Source organism: Hypomesus nipponensis, chromosome 11 (assembly GCF_054491055.1).
Source record: "Hypomesus nipponensis isolate SF chromosome 11, ASM5449105v1, whole genome shotgun sequence".
Classification (NCBI taxonomy): Eukaryota; Metazoa; Chordata; class Actinopteri; order Osmeriformes; family Osmeridae; genus Hypomesus; species Hypomesus nipponensis.
The window spans coordinates 15,129,153-15,147,500 of NC_140371.1; the positions used below are offsets into that span (position 1 = coordinate 15,129,153).

General features: G+C 45.8%; 2 protein-coding genes across 3 annotated transcripts in view; one reads left to right on the forward strand and one right to left on the reverse strand.

The window, feature by feature from the left end:
• Nucleotides 1–204: 204 nt before the first annotated feature.
• LOC146268307 (uncharacterized) lies at nucleotides 205–5,044 on the reverse strand. The gene is made up of 5 exons (XM_084710047.1): nucleotides 4,813–5,044; nucleotides 2,851–2,992; nucleotides 2,188–2,603; nucleotides 1,819–2,047; nucleotides 205–940 (listed from the first exon to the last, which is right to left on the reverse strand). Exons 1-5 carry the CDS (start codon nucleotides 4,918–4,920, stop codon nucleotides 825–827), a joined length of 1,011 nt encoding a protein of 336 aa, XP_084566173.1. The 5' UTR covers nucleotides 4,921–5,044; the 3' UTR covers nucleotides 205–824.
• Nucleotides 5,045–5,225: 181 nt separating this feature from the next.
• The window catches only part of prkn (parkin RBR E3 ubiquitin protein ligase), a 38,174-nt gene continuing 25,051 nt past the window's right edge, over nucleotides 5,226–18,348 (forward strand). The window contains exons 1-2 of one of the 2 annotated variants that reach the window (XM_084709982.1): nucleotides 5,226–5,370; nucleotides 14,012–14,175. In XM_084709982.1, coding sequence (XP_084566108.1) covers nucleotides 5,364–5,370; nucleotides 14,012–14,175 — 171 coding nt within the window. In that variant the 5' untranslated portion in view covers nucleotides 5,226–5,363. The remainder of the gene's footprint in view (nucleotides 5,371–14,011; nucleotides 14,176–18,348) is intronic. The other variant, XM_084709981.1, reaches the window with a different exon arrangement.

The following is an 18,348-nucleotide window of genomic DNA, read 5'->3' on the forward strand; positions in this document are numbered from 1 at the left end:
ATGACTGAGATTAAGGGTGTGTTTCACTTACTTTGAGGGCCATCCCCTTGCCATACTACTCCACTTACTTGCACAGGAGAAACTAGGACTAAATACGTAAATCAAAATGTTAAATATAATTCTTTATATTTTTATATATGTTCAAGAGAGTAGATGGAAATATAAAGACATCTATTGTTTTTGGTGTAGCATTAAAAATAACTATCAAGCAACAATCAAACTTTATTTTTTACGACCACAAAATCCAACAACTTGACATGGCACATTGCAAGACATATTACACATTACCTGTAGGTAAAACCACAATCTCTCTCCCACTTCAAAGCTGAACTGAATCCACCCCAAAAGCCCCAGTGGGCCAGGTGAACTCTAAAACATGATGACACCCGAGACCCAAGTCCTTAAAGATGAATTAATTTCTGCTCCTCATGTCTCCTTCCTGGAGGCTGAGAGTACCTGGGGGTCCATTAGGGAAAGGGGTGTGTGTGGGAGGGGTGTGTGTGTGTGGGGGGTTACAGTGACATCTCCAGGGGACTGAGGCTCCTCTCAGAGGGAGGTGATAGAGAGGGGATGGGACACAAAATGAAATCGAGGGAAGGTAATGGAGCTCTCAAGAGGGAGTCTAATACTGAGGATCACAGAAATCAATGGATAAATATCATGAGACTAATGTGCAGAGGTCACTGGCACCGAAACACTGGGCTCTAGTGATAAGTTATTGAGGCATACGACAAAAAAAGGAACACACACAGTCCATGTAAAAACGACTCAGAAATGGCGATGGAATGACACTGTCTTTGGTGGTGACGGGGTGGTACGGTCTCTCAGAGATTTTCCCGTTTGACTTTCCTGGATCGGAAGCGGATCTCGGATAGCTTGGAGTTGATCCCGGTCCCAATCTGTCCCTTCCTAGCCAATGGGAAGCGTGCCAGGGTGGCATCTGCGGAGGGAGAGAGCGACAGACAGCACAACAACAGTTGGACAGAGGGACACAGGGAAGGAGGAGGGAGGAGGGGCGGGGAGGAACACAGCCGTTTTTCAGCCATGCCAGACCTGTCAGCCCATTAAAACCAAAATGATGATGAATGAAGGGGGACTACTGGATCGGAAAAGGGCCAAGCCGTCTCCGCCACACGCACCCCTCTCAATCCTCATCGTCTCCAATATATATATATATATACATATATATAAATATAAACATGCCTGTAAGACCCTCATGTGCATGTTATTAGGCTTGGCTTGAGAGTGGAGATGTCACCATAATTCAATCTTGCTATAGAGAAGAAACAAATAATTATTCTCTATACCAAGATTGAATTATGGTGACATCTCCACACTCAAGCCCAGCCTAATAACATGCACATGCTAATAACATGCATATGAGGGGCTTACTTGGATGCTAGCTACTAAGGAGGAAACATCACTTCCCAATGACTAGATGAATGTAACAAGATCAAAACGTGCGACGCTAATGTAGAATGAAACTCGATGACTGAATGATATTTAATGCTGGACAAAAGCTGTGTCTTCTTACAAGTGGAAGGAACATTGACATGGCGTTACGTGCATTATATGTGCACTTGACAAATCTCATTGCACCCTGATGCTGCCCAAGAATCCCTCATTGGCTGTAAGTTAATGACTGAACCCCAGCAAAGAAAAGATGAACGAACGGAACAACTATACACGGGGCCAGGGACGTGTCAATAAATAAAACGAAGTAAAGGAAATGGAATTTAACTAACAAAGGCTGTTGAATCACCGGAAATTAGATACAACGATATCACAGAGGAAATGAATTTGTAATGGCACACGTACTGTAGATGGCGTTGATCTTATGGGGGTCCAGGGCATTGCGCTGCTCAGGATAGGTTGGCCTACGGCTCCGGCCCCCCCTCAGGTTGCTGTTCATCAGCGTGTCCATGTCAAACACGCCCAGCAACAGGGTCCGTGCCATCGCTGTTGGAGACTGCGTCTGATTGGCTGCATGCCAGGACCGTATTTCACAGAAAACACCGGAGCCTGGGTACACCTCTATGTGGTTGACCTGGGTAGATAAGGTGGTGGAAAGGACAACGTAAAACCTCGGAGAAGAAAACAAGTCGACCAATACCATGAGGACTGCTACACTAGCTGGACTGCATCAACATTGCAATCCCGTAGTAAAAGACCGGACACGTTTCTTACATGTAGGTTCGAGTCTCCATTGCCGCAGTGCGTCTCTGAGCAAAGCCTCATCTCCGGAATCTCTACCGGGCTGCAAAGGGAGGTGGCACATCCATGGGGGTCATCGCCCTCCATATTACTCAGGTCCAAGTCATCCCCATTCACATCGTCCTCACTGGCGGCCATTTCGGCTCCATAGTTGGGTAAATCCCCATTAAGGCCGTCCTGGCCCATGGAGGAGTGGTTGGACATGGGCTGGTGCAGGGAGCGACTGTAGTCTCTGTCCTGTGTCGAGTGTCCTGACATGGAATGCTGATGCATGTATAAGAAGCTGTCCCTTCCTGTTGCCGCAGAAACGGTCTGCGGGGAGGCAGGGTGAGGGTTCTGACTGGCTGAGCCCATGGTCTGCCACATGGTGGACAGCAACCCAGGTATCTCTGAAAAACAGAAATTGAAGAAACAGCATCAAGTGATCTGTGATAGCCTAATGAACCAATGGTAAATCAATGATAAACCAATGACTAGTTCAACTCATTCCGTCATGACTGTGTTTCTGACCAGATGTCTCCTGTTTCTTTCATCCTCAACTTCTACCCTCCTTCTTTCCCTTCTTCTTCTTCTCCTGCACGTGGCTACAACTTCCCTAACACGCCCGACCTTTCCCAACGCCTTCCTCAGTCTCACCCTTAACTAGCATGTTCTTCAAGCGCTGGTTTTCTGACGCCATTGCCGCCTTCTCTCTCTCTAGCTCTCGGACCCGTGATCTGAGAAACTGGAGTTCTGCAGCTTGGGAGTGGGTTAGGATCCCTGTCTCAATCTTCATAGCCTGGGAGAGACAGGAACACACAGGTGGTTTGCTGTGTTTAATGTACACATTGGCAACAATTCTGGGACCATGCTCAGTATATTTCTTGTGGGGCTATACTTGTTTGTAGGTTGACAAACATTTGTATTACTATCATACACGCTCTCTCTATAAGTGTTTTGAATAAACACAATTTTATATTTTTTCACTGTACTGGAAAGAGCATTTAAGGCTCTAAAATGACTGTATTTATGATTATAAATGAATGAGAAACATGTTTCAATTCGAACCATAATCATTTCAAAAGAAAAGACTGACATTTCAAAATAATAATACATTTGGAAAATTACTCTAGCTAATTTGTAGCTTCAAATATGTCACCTTTTGACAGACAAAGTGACAGACATTCAGAATTATAAAGCAGTGTGAATCACACTACAAATGGAGATTTTAAAAACAATGGTAAAGAACAAAGCTATTGTTAGGGAAAATAAATGTGTAAATGTAACTGGAAAGGTTTATTGTTATTATTATTATACATTAGGTCTACTGATCCTTTCTTTTTTTTTTAAGAACCCTATATTAAATTAAATGTCAGTATTCTTATTTTCATTTATTTTTTACAAAGCTATTTGCTATTTCAGAAAAGTAAAATGTCTGAAACTACAGTTGCTCCCTGAAGGGAAAAGGAAAAAGGCCAAATATTATAATCTGTCATCTCACTCATTAATATGCAAATTGAATCATGTTTAGTCAATCATTTTACCGTGCAAGTTGGGTTGTTATACGCCACATCATATTTGAAGAGATGCAGAAAACATTACGTTGATGCTTTTTCAATTTGAATATTAATGAAGTTTGCATCATTTACTGGTAGCTGAGATTTAGCTGGCCCATGTGCAGTCAACAAACACAGGCAAAGCTTCAAACAAGACAATTCATTAAAAGAATCCCCAAATCAACAGATTTGAAGACTTCAAGTACTTCAAGCTCTTAATAGCTTTTATTGGATGAATCTTGTGTCCAGTACAATGAAAGAAAATGTTTAATGTATGCTTATTTCTGATATGCTTATTCTTTTGAATAGTTTATCTATCTAATGACATATTCAAGTCCTAAACTATTTGTGAAGAGCCTTTACTGTATGCATATCATACACTTGTTGTGTTTGTTGTTTATGTTACTAATGCTTATTTCAGTATGGAGGTGGGGACTAGATAAAGCTGAAAGAATAACTGTTAAACTTTGGTCTTTTTTATATAAATACAGCCTATTTATGATAATACGGTATTGTGGAGAGTGTTGCAGAAATGGGGTAAATGGTCGCTGTTTTCACCCCATCAAGCAAAGCGTACAGTTATCTATTTACCTATTTTAACTAAGCACCACTAAAATGATGATGGCTGGAAGAAAAAATATTCCAGACATAGTATAAAGTATTTTTCATCGAGTAATCAATTGGTGTCAAGGTTTAGACAGCTGGGTAGGGGGACACTTATGTGGCCTGCAAATTAATGGTTGGTGCACCTGTCAATCTGATTGCACTGGAGGAGGTACGATCAACGCACGCGCACCACCACACCCCTTCACTATAATTGTCCTTATGACAGCAGCATAATTACGATAGGTTAAGATGAATACAGTCCATGCTTTTTGGCGTTTATATGATGATTACATTTCAATATGCTACTGACACTCTTAGCACATTAGCCAACGTTAATTAACGTTAGCTTTAAACAAATCATTTACATTACATTCTCATTCGGGCAGTGTTGGAAATTCTAAATGTCATAATTACCTGTGGCCCTAATAAAATTATGAGATAAAAAAAATAATCTTACTCTATTGGCAATTCCAATACTAGCCGCCTCTGTCCTTTGTTGAAGGATGCATTCGTTATTCCGCCCGCCTTCACATTCGGAAGGTTGCGATACCGGCATTTCCCCCATTATTACAGTTACAGGGGCTGGCTTGCGGAAGTCCTAAAATTTTCTGAGGTTTGTAATATCAGCGTTTGCCATTTTTACTGTATTATCTTATCAACAGTACAAATGCACGTTCAATTTCCATTAATAACACTAGTTCCGGTTTGTCACGTTTCCGGTGTGATGTCACTTTACAGAACAGTATTTTTCTTTTTTGGCATCTAACACATATTTATATGACTATAACATTTCACTACAGGTGTATTGACACATGTTTAAGTATAAAATGCAACAGTCTCATCAATATCTAATGCATTGCGAGTATAGCTACGAGGATAGTGTATAAACAAGGACTACATTTCCCGCCCTCCCTGGTACACCAGTACAGTCGATGTCAATACGTATGGAGGTCTCCAGCCGCCTGCATCTGCGTTCTGCACTGTACACGTAGAGGACATGTCCTCAGCATGATTGGTATGTGATAGTTCGTTTGACATTGTCCATCCAGTGTCTAAGGAAAGGATTGAGGTGCTTTTGGACGTTTACACCTACAGTAGCTGTCTTTGAGACAAACTCGACGTTACATAGCACTTTAGCTATCTAACAGTAACGTTAGCTAGTTGGGAGTGGGAGTTTTTATTAGATCTGGGTACTCTTAAGTATAGTACAGTAACGTCGACGTTATTGTTCTGACAGTCCTGAGAAGACTAAACGTCAACTTTACCTGTGGCCCCACACAGTGTATATGTGCATTTGTGATCTGCGTCTACTATACACTGCATTTATGTAAACAGTAAGGTGTATCAAACATGGCTAGTGACTGCCAACAAGGAACACGTGGACTTTGTCGTTAACCTACTCTCTAGCAAGTAGGTGATTAATTAGGAGAAAATTAGGTTAACCTCACAACTCATCTGCCAGACAGAAATGTTTGTAGCAGAGTTGGGTAATGTTGTTGTGTCACACACTTTCTTTAGGGGGCAATGGGGAGATTATTTTCCTTTCTTTCTGAGGTTTAGTGTGACTGATGGGACAGATGTATCGTAAAGCTAAGGAAGGCTGTTGTCAGGCATTGAGAAAGGATGATGCCCTCTCCAAATGTCTAAATAAAGTTCTCCAAACTCAGTATTTGTATCTAGGCTGCCCCTCAAGATAGAAACGCAAGATTAATCTGAGCTAGATCGCTACTGAGTGAAATAGCCTTGATTTTTTTTCTTGATTTGTCAGACTCGAGAAACTCACTGTTAAAGGCTTAGAAAAACATATTGATTGTGTCTGTGTGTGGGATCCCCACTTGTAAAGTCTCTTAATTCTTGTTCAGAAATTCTCTGGAGGCAGTTTTTTTTTGGTTTAAGAGATGCTTTGGTTCCATGTGTCTGTTTCAAAACTTTTTGGATGGAGGCTAAACAAAATGGTTCAGTTCTGGGGGAATGTACTTCATGCTGTGAATGTTTGACAGCATAGATATTTTCACAGTTTTATTCACAGACTAACCATTTTCACATGTCAGCCTTTCTAATGATTCAGCCCAAGAACTCTCTTTCATGTTGATTGTATGCCTTTTTCATTTCTGCTGCTCCTCTAAGTAGCAGCCTGCTGGGTAGCCCATAAAATGAAAGTAAAGTGTCAGCAAAAGGTCTTGTATACCTCAGGGAGCGGCGTGAGTGCTTTGATCAAATTGATCAAAAAGGATTGTCTCTAGAAAGGACTTAGGAAAGCTGAGAAATGAAACCAATTTCTATTAGGGAAGCCAACTCTATTGAACTTGTCGGTCCTGTATTGACCATCAGACATACTGTCCATGTAAGACAGGGTCTCTCTCAGAGCACATTCCCTTGAGGCTATCCTGTCAACATGGAGCGGACAGATCAGATACCTGTAAACAGCCTTTATCAGGAATGTGCAGCATCTAAGTGAGTGACAGGACAGTGTGACCGTGACCATGGATACGTTTTACCCTATAATAAGAACTGAGTGCTACTTTGTCAAATCAGATTGGAGGAAAATGTGTGCATTTGAAACGGGCGAGGGACAATTTCAGACAGACTCGACACTCAAGTCTTCCCGGCCTCATGGCAGGCGTTTGGTGGAGCGGCTTACTTCCTTTGAGTCTTGTGTCCCAGTGGAAAGACCCCAGAATGAGCCGGGAGGAGACACACTCAGAGGTTAGAGAGGTCTACAATGAAGAGAGGGAGCGAGGAAGAGGGGACGCCACAGCACTCTCGGGACAAAAAGTGGTGCAACTGGAAGAGAGAAAGTGACGGGATTATTTACTATGTTTGGAGTCCAAGGAGAGAATAAATTGCTATTGATTTTTCGTTCGTTGCAGCTAAGTGTCTTTCCTGCCTTTTAAAGAGACTCTGGGCTCAGAATATTTTTTTCGTGAATATGTGTCCACATTAGTCTTCAGTCATTTTTCACTTACATTAGAGAGAGCAGGAGTATCAGTGCTGAGGTATTTAAAGTGAGATTAGCACAAATGTGAACCTACAAGATAGGCTGTAGCCAAAGCGTTGGATTGTAAGAGGTAGGCCTACACTGAGTGGCCAATAGGATATGGACGCTGCTCAGTATACGGACACTTCTTTGTATCCCTCTCATTACAAAACCATGGCAAATTATGGGGAGTTGGTCCCAATTTGTTTCTATAACTGTCTTCCCTTTTTTGGGAAGGCTTTCAAATAGGTTAAATGTTGGAACATTGCTGCAGGGTTATTCAGCCACAAGAGCATTAGGAAGGTTGGCCACTGATGTTGGGCGATTAGACCTGGCTCGCATCAGATGTAATTTAGCCTATCCTAAATGTGTTTGATGGTGTTTAGGTCAGGGATCTATGCTTGCCAGTCAAGTTTTTCCACACCTAACTCTACAAAGTATGTCTGAATGGACTTTGCTTAGTGCAGGGGGGGTTTTGGAATACCAAACAAGGTTGTATACTGGTTGTGATGGTCAGTGTCCCACATACGGCCATAAAGTGGATGTGTGTCTGAGAATTGGATTTTATTGAATCATATGGGTTTTTAATTCATTCTGGTGGCTACTTAATTTAGTTTTGACAAGCCAGTGCTAAATATGTTATAATTTTATTTTAATTTTGTTTATTTTAGGAGTTGGCTAGACATCCCCCATCCCAACCAAACCTTGTCATTTTACGCAGCCCTGAATCTGTTTGTCCTTTGGGTTTGAGACCTGACCCCTGTTCTTTGAGACTCCACATTGTCATCTTTCAACACTTTACCAACATTAGTGATGCTGAACTTTAACAGTGTATGCTAATGAGTAAGATTTTGAATATTATCGATGCAGTTTTTTCAGTCAGCATTAAGGTCTTTGTTCTATAGACCTAAGTGTATTCATTTCCTTGACCCCCATTCAGAGTAGTCAAACAAGTCGGCTAATGTGACACAAAGGCTGAGGCTTACTGTTGGGTGGAGAAAAGATTAGGCATTTGAAACGGCTCCAGTTATAATCACACATTTACACATTCAATAGGTCTTATTGCTTTATCCGAATTCTGATGTCTTTTTATTCCCATCTCCATTTATTGGTTCCATGGGAGACGAAGGGGAAGAGAGGACCTTGAGAAATCAAGGCTTTGGTGCGTGGTGGCAGAAAGGAAATTGGTGTGTCAATCACAAGTTTTCATATCTCCCAGCTCACTGTCATGAAAGAGGGGGTAAGAAAGGGGGAGGGATGATCGAAGGAAATGGATAGAGAGAGCGAGAGAGAGAGCAGGAAGGAGAGAAACTGCAAGCAGAAAGGGGAGACATGAGCAGGAATGGGTGAAAAGGACAGATATTGGCGGTTTGAGCTGACGTTGTGCTAGTGCCTAATTGCCTCCGGGGAAGATAAGAGACTCTCGGAAGTCCAAGAGGATAATGACTGTATTACTGTCAATCAATACCAATTGAATGTGAGGTAAATATGAAGGTGTGTACCAGGTACAGGGCCGTATAGATCAACAACACAAGAGTATCCCTCAAATCCCTATCCAGTCATATTGATTTGGATGAAAGGACAGACTCGATTGTTCCCTTGTACGCTCCTGCTTACCCCAAACACATGAACCCAAGGTCACCTTGGAGTCGTGGATGAGAAGAGGGAGCTGGGGTGGACTCTTAACAAAGATCTATATCTTCAAGCTCCAGGTTAATGTTGATTTTCTTGGTTTGTGTGTTTTCTTCCCACCACTGTGTAGCCCACATCCCAGATACCCCAATTCCTCTCACTTAATATCTCCGTTTGAGTCATTTTACCAGAATTAATGTTTTATTGTTTAGTCAATGATTACACCACCGAATAATTTCATGCTTGAGCTCCCCCGCCGCAATGAACAGCCACCTCAAACGCAACCGGGGCTTCTCTCCGAACGGTGCGGTTTCTAATTAAAACTCAGCTGATGGGGTCTGGGAAAACAAATTCTGTCTGAAATTGGAATTGGTTACAGTGGCTCTCATGCAAATATGCGCCGGGAGCGGCGGTGCCGTTAATATGAGGGAGGTGGGAGAGAGGGCACAGGTGAGATGGCTTCCGAGGAGGACTAAAATGAGCAGAGGAACGGGAGGAGGGAGGTGAGCAGAGTGGATCTAAAAGATCTGGGGAAAGGGGATAATGCGTCTGGCCTTTTCACTGATGCCCCTGGACTTCTATCCTACCCAATAAAGTCCACCTGGACTCACTCCACACTGCACTTCAGCTGACTGGTTTACAGGGACGAGTGGAATGTCTGAGTGTCTGTGAGGGGAGTTTATTGTAAAGTGGACACACGGGCAATACCAGAGGGCTTTGACTGACGAAGGGGTTGACTTAAGCTCTGAATGCATATGAACTGCATGCATTATGTACTGTTGCCAATGTCTCCTCTTCTGAGCAAGGTGAAAGGTTGACAGGCCTGCTGTTATTATTTTTATCATTATAAACAAGTTGGATAGAAGATGTCATTGCCATTCTATTTACCCTTGTTTTTTTTTTTTATCTCCTTGACTGACTATGCTCTCGGTTTCCATTTGCCTCAATCTCCCCCTCCTCAATCTCCCCCTCCTCTCTCCCTCTCATCTGTCTTCCATCTTTTTCTTGCCTATCCCTCCCTCCCTCCCTCCCTCCCTCCCTCCCTCCCTCCCTCCCTCCCTCCCTCCCTCCCTCCCTCCCTCCCTCCCTCCCTCCCTCCCTCCCTCCCTCCCTCCCTCCCTCCCTCCCTCCCTCCCTCCCTCCCTCCCTCCCTCCCTCCCTCCCTCCCTCCCTCCCTCCCTTCCTTCCTCCCTCTCTCGGGCGAGACCAGCCGTGCGTGTCTCTGCCCGTGTCGCTGTGCCACTCCTGAGGTGCTGCAGGTGGCAGATGCAGGCTAATGGTTAATTACCATTGTTAATGACCTCCCTCTGTCTCCCCACCCTCAGATGGAGCTGTGACAGGCAGGCTGGCAGTGCCAACCAAGCATGCTACCCAGCGCCCCTCTGCCACGCTCACCACACCAGCCTGCGTGTCCCGTTCGCTCTCTCAACAGAAACAGGCCATCTTATGCTATACCACGCATAACATAATAGCTTTTTTCCTCCCGGTGCTAAATAATGACTATCTTTTGTCAGCACAAAAAAAGAAGTCCCCACGGAATGAATTGCCACCACAGGTGACTGCGAGCTCCGAACAATCTGCAGATAACAATAAATTCTGCTTTATTGCTGGGCCATTTCTGCTTGTGTTGCTTTTGACCCAGAAGGCACAACACTGTTTACAACAGCAATCTAAGCTTCTTTCTATCTTGGACTTCTACATTGGCAGGTAGAAACTGTTCGCCTGTGAGGTTTATTCCAATAACAACGCAGCGTGTGGCCAGCATCACTCTGCAGGTGTGTCGCCCCCCCCCCCCACGTACCCAGACGTAGCATACAGTAGTCTTATCTCAGGAGAGACTTCGTTTTTATCATCATTTCTTTGTATGAGAATGTTGTCTATCTGGTCACCTGTTGGAAATGTTTGTGTGTGTATTTATGTTGATGTGTGTGTTTTGAACCTATGTGTGTGTTGAGTTATCTCAGTGTCCCAGATTAACAGGAGCGTACAGATAGGGTGGGCAACGCTATATTTCCTCGATGTCTCACTGAGGTAGGCTTTTGGTGCCGAAATGTTCCGCTACTGAAAGGGTTCCGCTCCCAATCCTTCTATTGATCTGAAATATGATCCTCCAGTGCATAGCAGGCTGGTGGGACCTGGCGTCTGCCCCAACGCCGATGCCATCCTTGCGAAGGTTAGCCAGGCCACTCACACACACACACGCGCACAGACGCCTAGTATGCTCCAGGCTCCATCCTTCACACGGGTACTCCACCTGTATCACTCTGGGCAAGAGAACAGGATGGTGGAAGGGGATAAGCTCCTAGTACCGGCCGCATGGGAATTGGTTCTCTTAATTGATCAAAGTGAGTTCTGGAATTGAGGACATCCATCTTCTTTATTGTTATATGTGGGGGGAAATTAGACGCTATAGATTTGACCATATTTTATGTTTTTTTGGGGGGGCAGCCAGGCTTGGTGCTTTATCGCTAATCAATGTGAAGCAGAAAGGAGTTAGGGGGGCTCCGAAATTGGAGGTATTTGTCTCCTCCGAGTCTCTCTAACCACCGCCTGTAGAGTCTGTCATCATCCTATAGGAAACGCAGACACCGCCCCTGGATCTTCAGAGGAATCAGATAGGCTTGCCAGCTGTCAATCACTTCCATCATTATGACGAAGGGAGATAGTCATGCCTCTCCTCGCGTTCTCCCTTCCTACCTTCTGCTTGACTCCTCTGTCCTCCTGTCATTTTCTCCCCCTAATCCCCGTCCCTTTCCATACTGCCTCTCCCTCCCACCAATCACCCATTTCCTTTTATCTTCTTTCATCCCTTCCTTGCTCTCTCGCTCCCTTTGCCCCTCTTTCTCCTCCTCCCCTCGTCTCTCGGGCTGTCTGGCTCCTATGCTAAAGACTCCCCTGGCTCCTTTTCTGCGATGCAGCAGTTAAGTATTCAGCCAATCTGTCTTCATATTACTGCCTGCATGCGGCCTGTATTGATCTGGCTGCCTGCCACTCCACCCAGACACAAATCATTGGCTGCCCAGGAAACCCTGCCCTCTTGCTTTGATTGACAGGGCTGGATTGCATTTGTCCGCCCTCGGTTGTCTCTCTCTCTCTCTCTCTCTCTCTCTCTCTCTCTCTCTCTCTCTCTCTCCTGTTTCTCTCTCTCTCTCTCTCCTGTTTCTCTCTCTCCTGTTTCTCTCTCCCATTCTCCCTCTGTATCTCCTCTCATCATGGAGTTTTGGTGGCTAATTACAGACATTTCATGATGAGGACAGTGAATTCATTCTGCCAGTCATGGTGTTCCCTTATGTGGAGTGTCCTAGTTTTCCAACTGGTGCAGTTAGGGCTGTTCAGAGGAGCGGGGGAACAGACAGCCATGGTCTGGAGCTGTGGACCACATGTTGTGACTAACTCTGTTCAGGGGTGTCAGATGGTCCATGCCATGTTGATGTCTGCTATCTCACATGTTGGGTTGCAGTGTCTATTTTAGATATGTAAATATTGTAGGGGAGCTTGCCATTGGCAGTGGCTGGATTCCTGTTCCTCATGTGCACAGCCATGGTGGTGTTGATGTCCTCAAAGCTCGAGTCTTGCCTATTCAAGCTAATCCTGCTTCGCTTGACGAAACAACCTTCCACTGGGACGGAGAACTCGAGCAATCCTGTCACGTTGTGGCGCTCTCGCCAGACTGACGTCTTCTCTGATGGAACATGACAATGGAGGAATTTACTCATTTGTTATCCTCCAGGATGGGATGCAAAACACCAGGGAACTTAATGAAAATCAGTGCCCTATCTTCCCAGCCTCAGTGCTCTAAATGGGCCTGCTTTAGACTTGACCACAAAGAGACAGAAGGCTGATCGCACTGTCATCCTTGGCTTTAGCTGTATAGATGAAGGCTGGTGTTTTCTCAGATAATCTAACGGTAGTAGTGGTATGTCCAAACTAACTGGCGAGGTGAGACAAACACCAGGGGCAACTGATTTCTTCCATAACCACCCTTTTATTTATACATTGTTCGCCTCCAAATGAAAATGTATCCGCAATTATTGTTTGGTAAACGGTCCTCGGGAGGGAATGTCACCAAAAAGGAGCAAGCAATCACTTCACAAGTCTCTTGAGCTCCACGCCAAGCCTTGCTCCGCTTGTGTCATTTAGCAGCAATCAGAGCCTTTATTTCCTTCACAGTGTTTAAGTCAACACTGTCAGCCGAGGTCATTTCCTGTAATGACTGCCAAAAGATGTCCCCCTAACCTAGGCAGGAATACTTTTTTCTCTTCTATATTATAATAATGTGTACGTGTGAATAATTAATGCAGGGGGCCATAGCTGCCTATTTACTTGGGTGAATTGACATGTTTATTATTGCTGAAACAATGTGCTGGCTAATGCCCCCTCAATCAGAGCTTGTGTATATCCTTAACATGCCTAGGTAGTCCACACACATTTCCCCATAATTTCCAATTTGATTGCCGGCGTTTCCTCGATCAGCCATTTTACAGTCCTGAATTTATCTCCTTGCCTCTGGGGCCTTTTGAAAAGGTTGACTCATTTCAATTAGAATAATAAGCAGAAACGATAACAGCAAAAATACTTCCTCCAAATCTCGCTCATCTTAATGAATGGGTTTGGGGATTTTCAGAGTGGCTAAGCTGGCTGAATTTTAAGCCGGTCTCATTGTCTCCACCTGCCTATCACCTATTATCCCAACACCCTTTCCTCCTCCCACCACAAACACGCACGTCCCAAGTCACGTGTTCCCTCATTCCCGCTCTCTGTCGTTGTCTTGCCTTTTGTTTCTTTCTTTCTTCCTTCCCTCTGTGCCTGTCGGCCTTTTTTTTTTGTCTGTCCTTCAAGTCTCCTCTGTTTACGTCTGCTTCAAACACGACCCTGCTACCAGACGCACTCACCTGGATCTGCCCTCATCCAGGGGATATGGGGGGGTGGAGGAAACACACACACACACACACACACACACACACACACACACACACCCTCTCCCTCTCAACTGTATTATTGACTTGACTCTCTGTTCTTTCTCCAATGTGTGTGCTCTGCGTGTCAGTGTACGTTAGGTTTAACTCCAGTCATGGCTTCCCACTGGAGCTGGAGGAGGGAGCCAGCATCGCCAAGCTGAAGGAGACCGTGGGCCGTCTGCAGGGCGTCCAGGGGGAGCAGCTCAGGGTCATCTTCGCTGGCCGAGAGCTACGCAGCGACTCCACCCTCCAGGTGAGGGGCCGCCTCTTCCGATCACGCTTAACATTCAAAGGAAGCCAGTGTACGGGCTGAAGATCTACTGTGTAACCCACCTTCCACTCCACCCTGGTGAACCCCAATCTGGCGTCCCTCCCCTGCTCCCTCCTGCCCCTGACAGGGTAAACAGAGCCAGGGGATCCTGTGAACTTTCGCCCGCAGAGCTTCATTAAACCTGACCTTCTTAATCATGCATCTAAACAAGTCAGGCTCACGAGAACCGACCGGGGAGCCCGGACTCACACTGCCTCTCAGTTCTGCGTTTCACCTCTTTATTTCTGCCCGCACCCTGGGCTTTACCCGTCCTGGCGAAGTGCAAAAGCTGGCGCGAGAGCTAGGTTGGGCTATTTAGCGGCGGCGCTACCGTGCGCTAGCGCTGGTAGTCTGATTCAACTCTGCCCTCTAGAGTGTGGATGTGCCACTACGTGTTTGTGGAAATGATGGACTTCATGATGTTGGCTTTTCCTGCCCCCAGGGACTTGTTGGATGGGAAGTATGGTGGCCCTGAAGTGGCTGATGGGGGAGGAGGGAGGACAAAATGTTGCTGGGTGGTTGACATGGAGACATGAATTTTCAGAGATTCGTGTGAAGACATGATGGTGACCGTCATGCGTGTGTTTGCTTGTTTGTGTGTGAAGGTGTGTGTTTGCACGTGGACATTGAGGAAATTCTAATTTCTGCTCAATGTGTACTATGCTATCAGGTTATTTTGTATCATTTGTATGACACTCAGTGTGTGTGAAAACGATTCACAGAGCTGCCCTAAACGCTTGGCTCTGATCTCGCAAGAAGAGTCATAAAGTGTTCACAGTCTGGCGCTGTAATCAACAATGTGTAATCTACCTGCAGAATGGCTCCTCTCTGGGTAATGATGCCAGATCATTTAACCGCTGCTGATTAACTCCCGCTTTTAAAACACTAACGATGACTAATGCGCGACACAAGGCACGCTCCGTGCCCTCCCGCAGAGGTCAACGGAACACGCACTCCGTTTCCATGGCAGTCTCTTCTTGTCTTCTCTGTCCTTCAAACATCCTCTTTTATGTCAGCCATGTTTTCTATTTGTGTCTCATACAATGTTATACACTGCCCTCCTGTGCCCTGAACTCTCTCGCTCCCCAGTCTTAGTTCCCCTCCCTCCCCCTCTCTTAAACACACAGTTTTCCTTCTGTTGAGGAACTCTCCAGTTCGATGGGGTTCGTTAGCAGCACACCCTGCCAAAGGGTCACTACCCCAGGATGGACAGTGAGAGGTGGCGGTGGAGGAGGATGGGAGTGCTTTGATTGGTATTTTTGTTATATTGTCAGTCCCTGTGCGCGGGCGGGCGCGCACGCGCGCGCGCGCGCGTGTGTGTGTGTGCTCGGTGGTGTTAGCTGCCTGCAGGTCCCTGAAAGTAGCGGGTGTTTATCTGCCTCTGCCTCAGGAGTGAGCTGCTGACATTTGTAGTGAGTAGACGAGCGGCTGCTGTAATGCACACTATTAGCTTTCTTTTTCCCCGGGAGAGTGTTTCTCTCCCTCCCTCCCCCCCCCCCCCCTTCTACGCCTCCCCAAACTACTCCTCGCTCTTGTTTTTCTATTGAGTGTACCCCACCCCCTCCACCCCTTCTAGACAGTTTTGTTTCCCTCTATTTTTATCGCCTCCTCTTCCCTTCTCTTTGTCACACTCCTGCTCCTTTCCATCTCCGTTGTTCTCTCTCGACATATTCCTCTTTCTTGTCGATGCCGTTTCCTCTGTCGTGGCGGCGTCGCTGTTGTCAGAGAGACCAAAACACCACCGTTCTCCCCCTCAGTGCTGTGAACTTCGGTACCGCCATCACAGCTAACTCTCCTTGGTCTCCCGTTCATGTGTGCTTCACAGCTTCCCTACGTGTGGCTCACCTCCCACACGCTCAACACAGTCAAGACTCTGTCGCGCACTCCACTCGCCCTTGGTTTTGACTTGTAGCTAAACCCCGAGACAGGCTACGCTTATTCTATTTAACCGCCGTTCTCTTTGAGGATAATTGCGGTAAAACAATTGCCACTGACACGGTTTTCTTCTCGCGGAGTGGCGCTCAGCTCCCTTGTTTTAGCAGAGTGAGCTGCGCGGGGAGTTGGGAGTCCCTGCCCGCATTATTCACACAATCTTCACAGGATTTCAGACGCTTTGCACGGCTTTCGCCCGCCATATGTCTGGCGCATGAGGGACTCAGCCACAGACGAGGCCTGTCTCTATCAGTTAGGGGGCCTTGACTGGCTCAGTGTTATCTTTATGGAATTGCACCATTTCTAGGCTTATATCCAGGGGAACAAGGTAAGGTAAGAAGAGGTGGTTATAATTCTGTTAGAAGCCTTTAAATAATCCACTGGTACATCTCTGCAACCTTCAAATGATCCACATTTACCTTTCACTATTAGAAGCAATCACTTGCTGTCAGGAAAGTAGTCGCTCTCTGGTCACTGCACTTAACGATAAAATACACCATTCACTTGTTGATGATATCATTTCGGGATAGTTTGCCTACCCTGAAGGTAAACTGGGCTGGCCAGTTTGGTCCTTTCCCAGTCATTACAGTCCATGCACGCATCTGGCCCATCTGAAGGTACAGGGTAATTGATTGCATCCCTGGCTCGCCATTGAGATTCAGGCACAGGCGGTCTTTTAAAGATCCCAGACATTACTAATTCAGGGGGCCCCTGTCCAGATAATACCAGCACCGTGTTGATCAGGGCGCCTCCAAAGAGCAGATCAGAGGAGGGAAAGGTCACATGCTTGCAACATAAATACAGCCATGCACCTGGGACCTCTAATTGGGCTCAATCAGTCACTGGCTGGGAAGCGGCCAATAAGAGATCATCTCCCAGCACCTATGGGTAGCAGTGATGAGATCCCATTGCTTCTCAGTGCTTCTGCTGTTGATTGTTGTCACTCGATGGTATCGTGTTCAGAGGCCAGTTGGTACCTCATTGTTTGTAATTAATCTCATCAGACCAGGTGGATTTGGGCTGGAGGGCTGTGTGTGTGTGTGTGTGCGTGCGCGTGCGTGCGTGCGCGTGCATGTTGTGTACACAGGTGTCTGTGTAGCTTGAAGTCAATTGATAAGAGTTCCGTCAACCTTTTGGTTCTGTTGCTTAGCAGTGATAAGAGCAGAATTGTGACTAGCAGGGAACATGAAAGTTCCCATGATGCTGTTATCTACACACAGTTAGCTGCTTCGAATCAGCAGTCTGCATCACACACACACAGAAAGCGGAGGCAGTGTCTGGTGCGGTTGACAGCTGGTGGAATGGCTTAAAGGGGTCTCTTTATTACGGAACTATGGCGTCTGTCTACTGAGGCAACCTGGATCTCCTCTGCAGTTATCACTCACCTCACTACCTTCCTCTCGTCTTTATTCAGACTCAGTCATCAGCTGGTTATGGCGGTTTTCTATCTACCTTTTCTCACTACCTTTTCTCACTCTCTCTCATTATCACTCTCTTTCATACTCAGTCTCTGTCTCTCTCCCTCCCCCTAGCTAAAGAAGCGTCAGATCAATCTTCTGGACTAAGACCGGTCTTGCTCTGCAGAGCACTCAGCCCTGGCTGAGTTCCTCATTAGACTGCTATCATTAAGAAAAACTCATCCGCGCTGTTGAGCCGAGAAAATGAACCAGACCAAATTAATTTTTGTTTTTATATTTGCAAGTCATTTTCAGCTGCGACGGGGCTTCTCAGGTTGAAATGATCTCTTGTCTATGGATTAGTGCACAGACGAGGACCTCTTTCGCGCTCTCTTTCTCTCGTTTCTCCCACTTTCTCCCCCTTTTTGCTCTTCCCCTCATCCCCTACCCCCCCCCCTCTCTCTCTCTCTCTCTCTCTCTCTCTCTCTCTCTCTCTCTCTCTCTCTCTCTCTCTCTCTCTCTCTCTCTTTCTGATCCTCATCCTCTATAAGAAGCGCATGGTTTAACAAGGGGACTGTTTGCACTAGGCAAAGCTTATTTGCTTCATGAATAGCCCTCCGTTCTTAAAACAAATGAGCCCCAGCAAACACACAACACTCCTGAGTGTGCTGGTGCCAGGATGCAGGAGGATTCTATGGTTGAGGGTGGAGGCAACAAGTTACTGATATTATCTGCTATATTACAGCATTTAGTGTTTTTGCACATTTCAATTGCTTATGGATTTTTT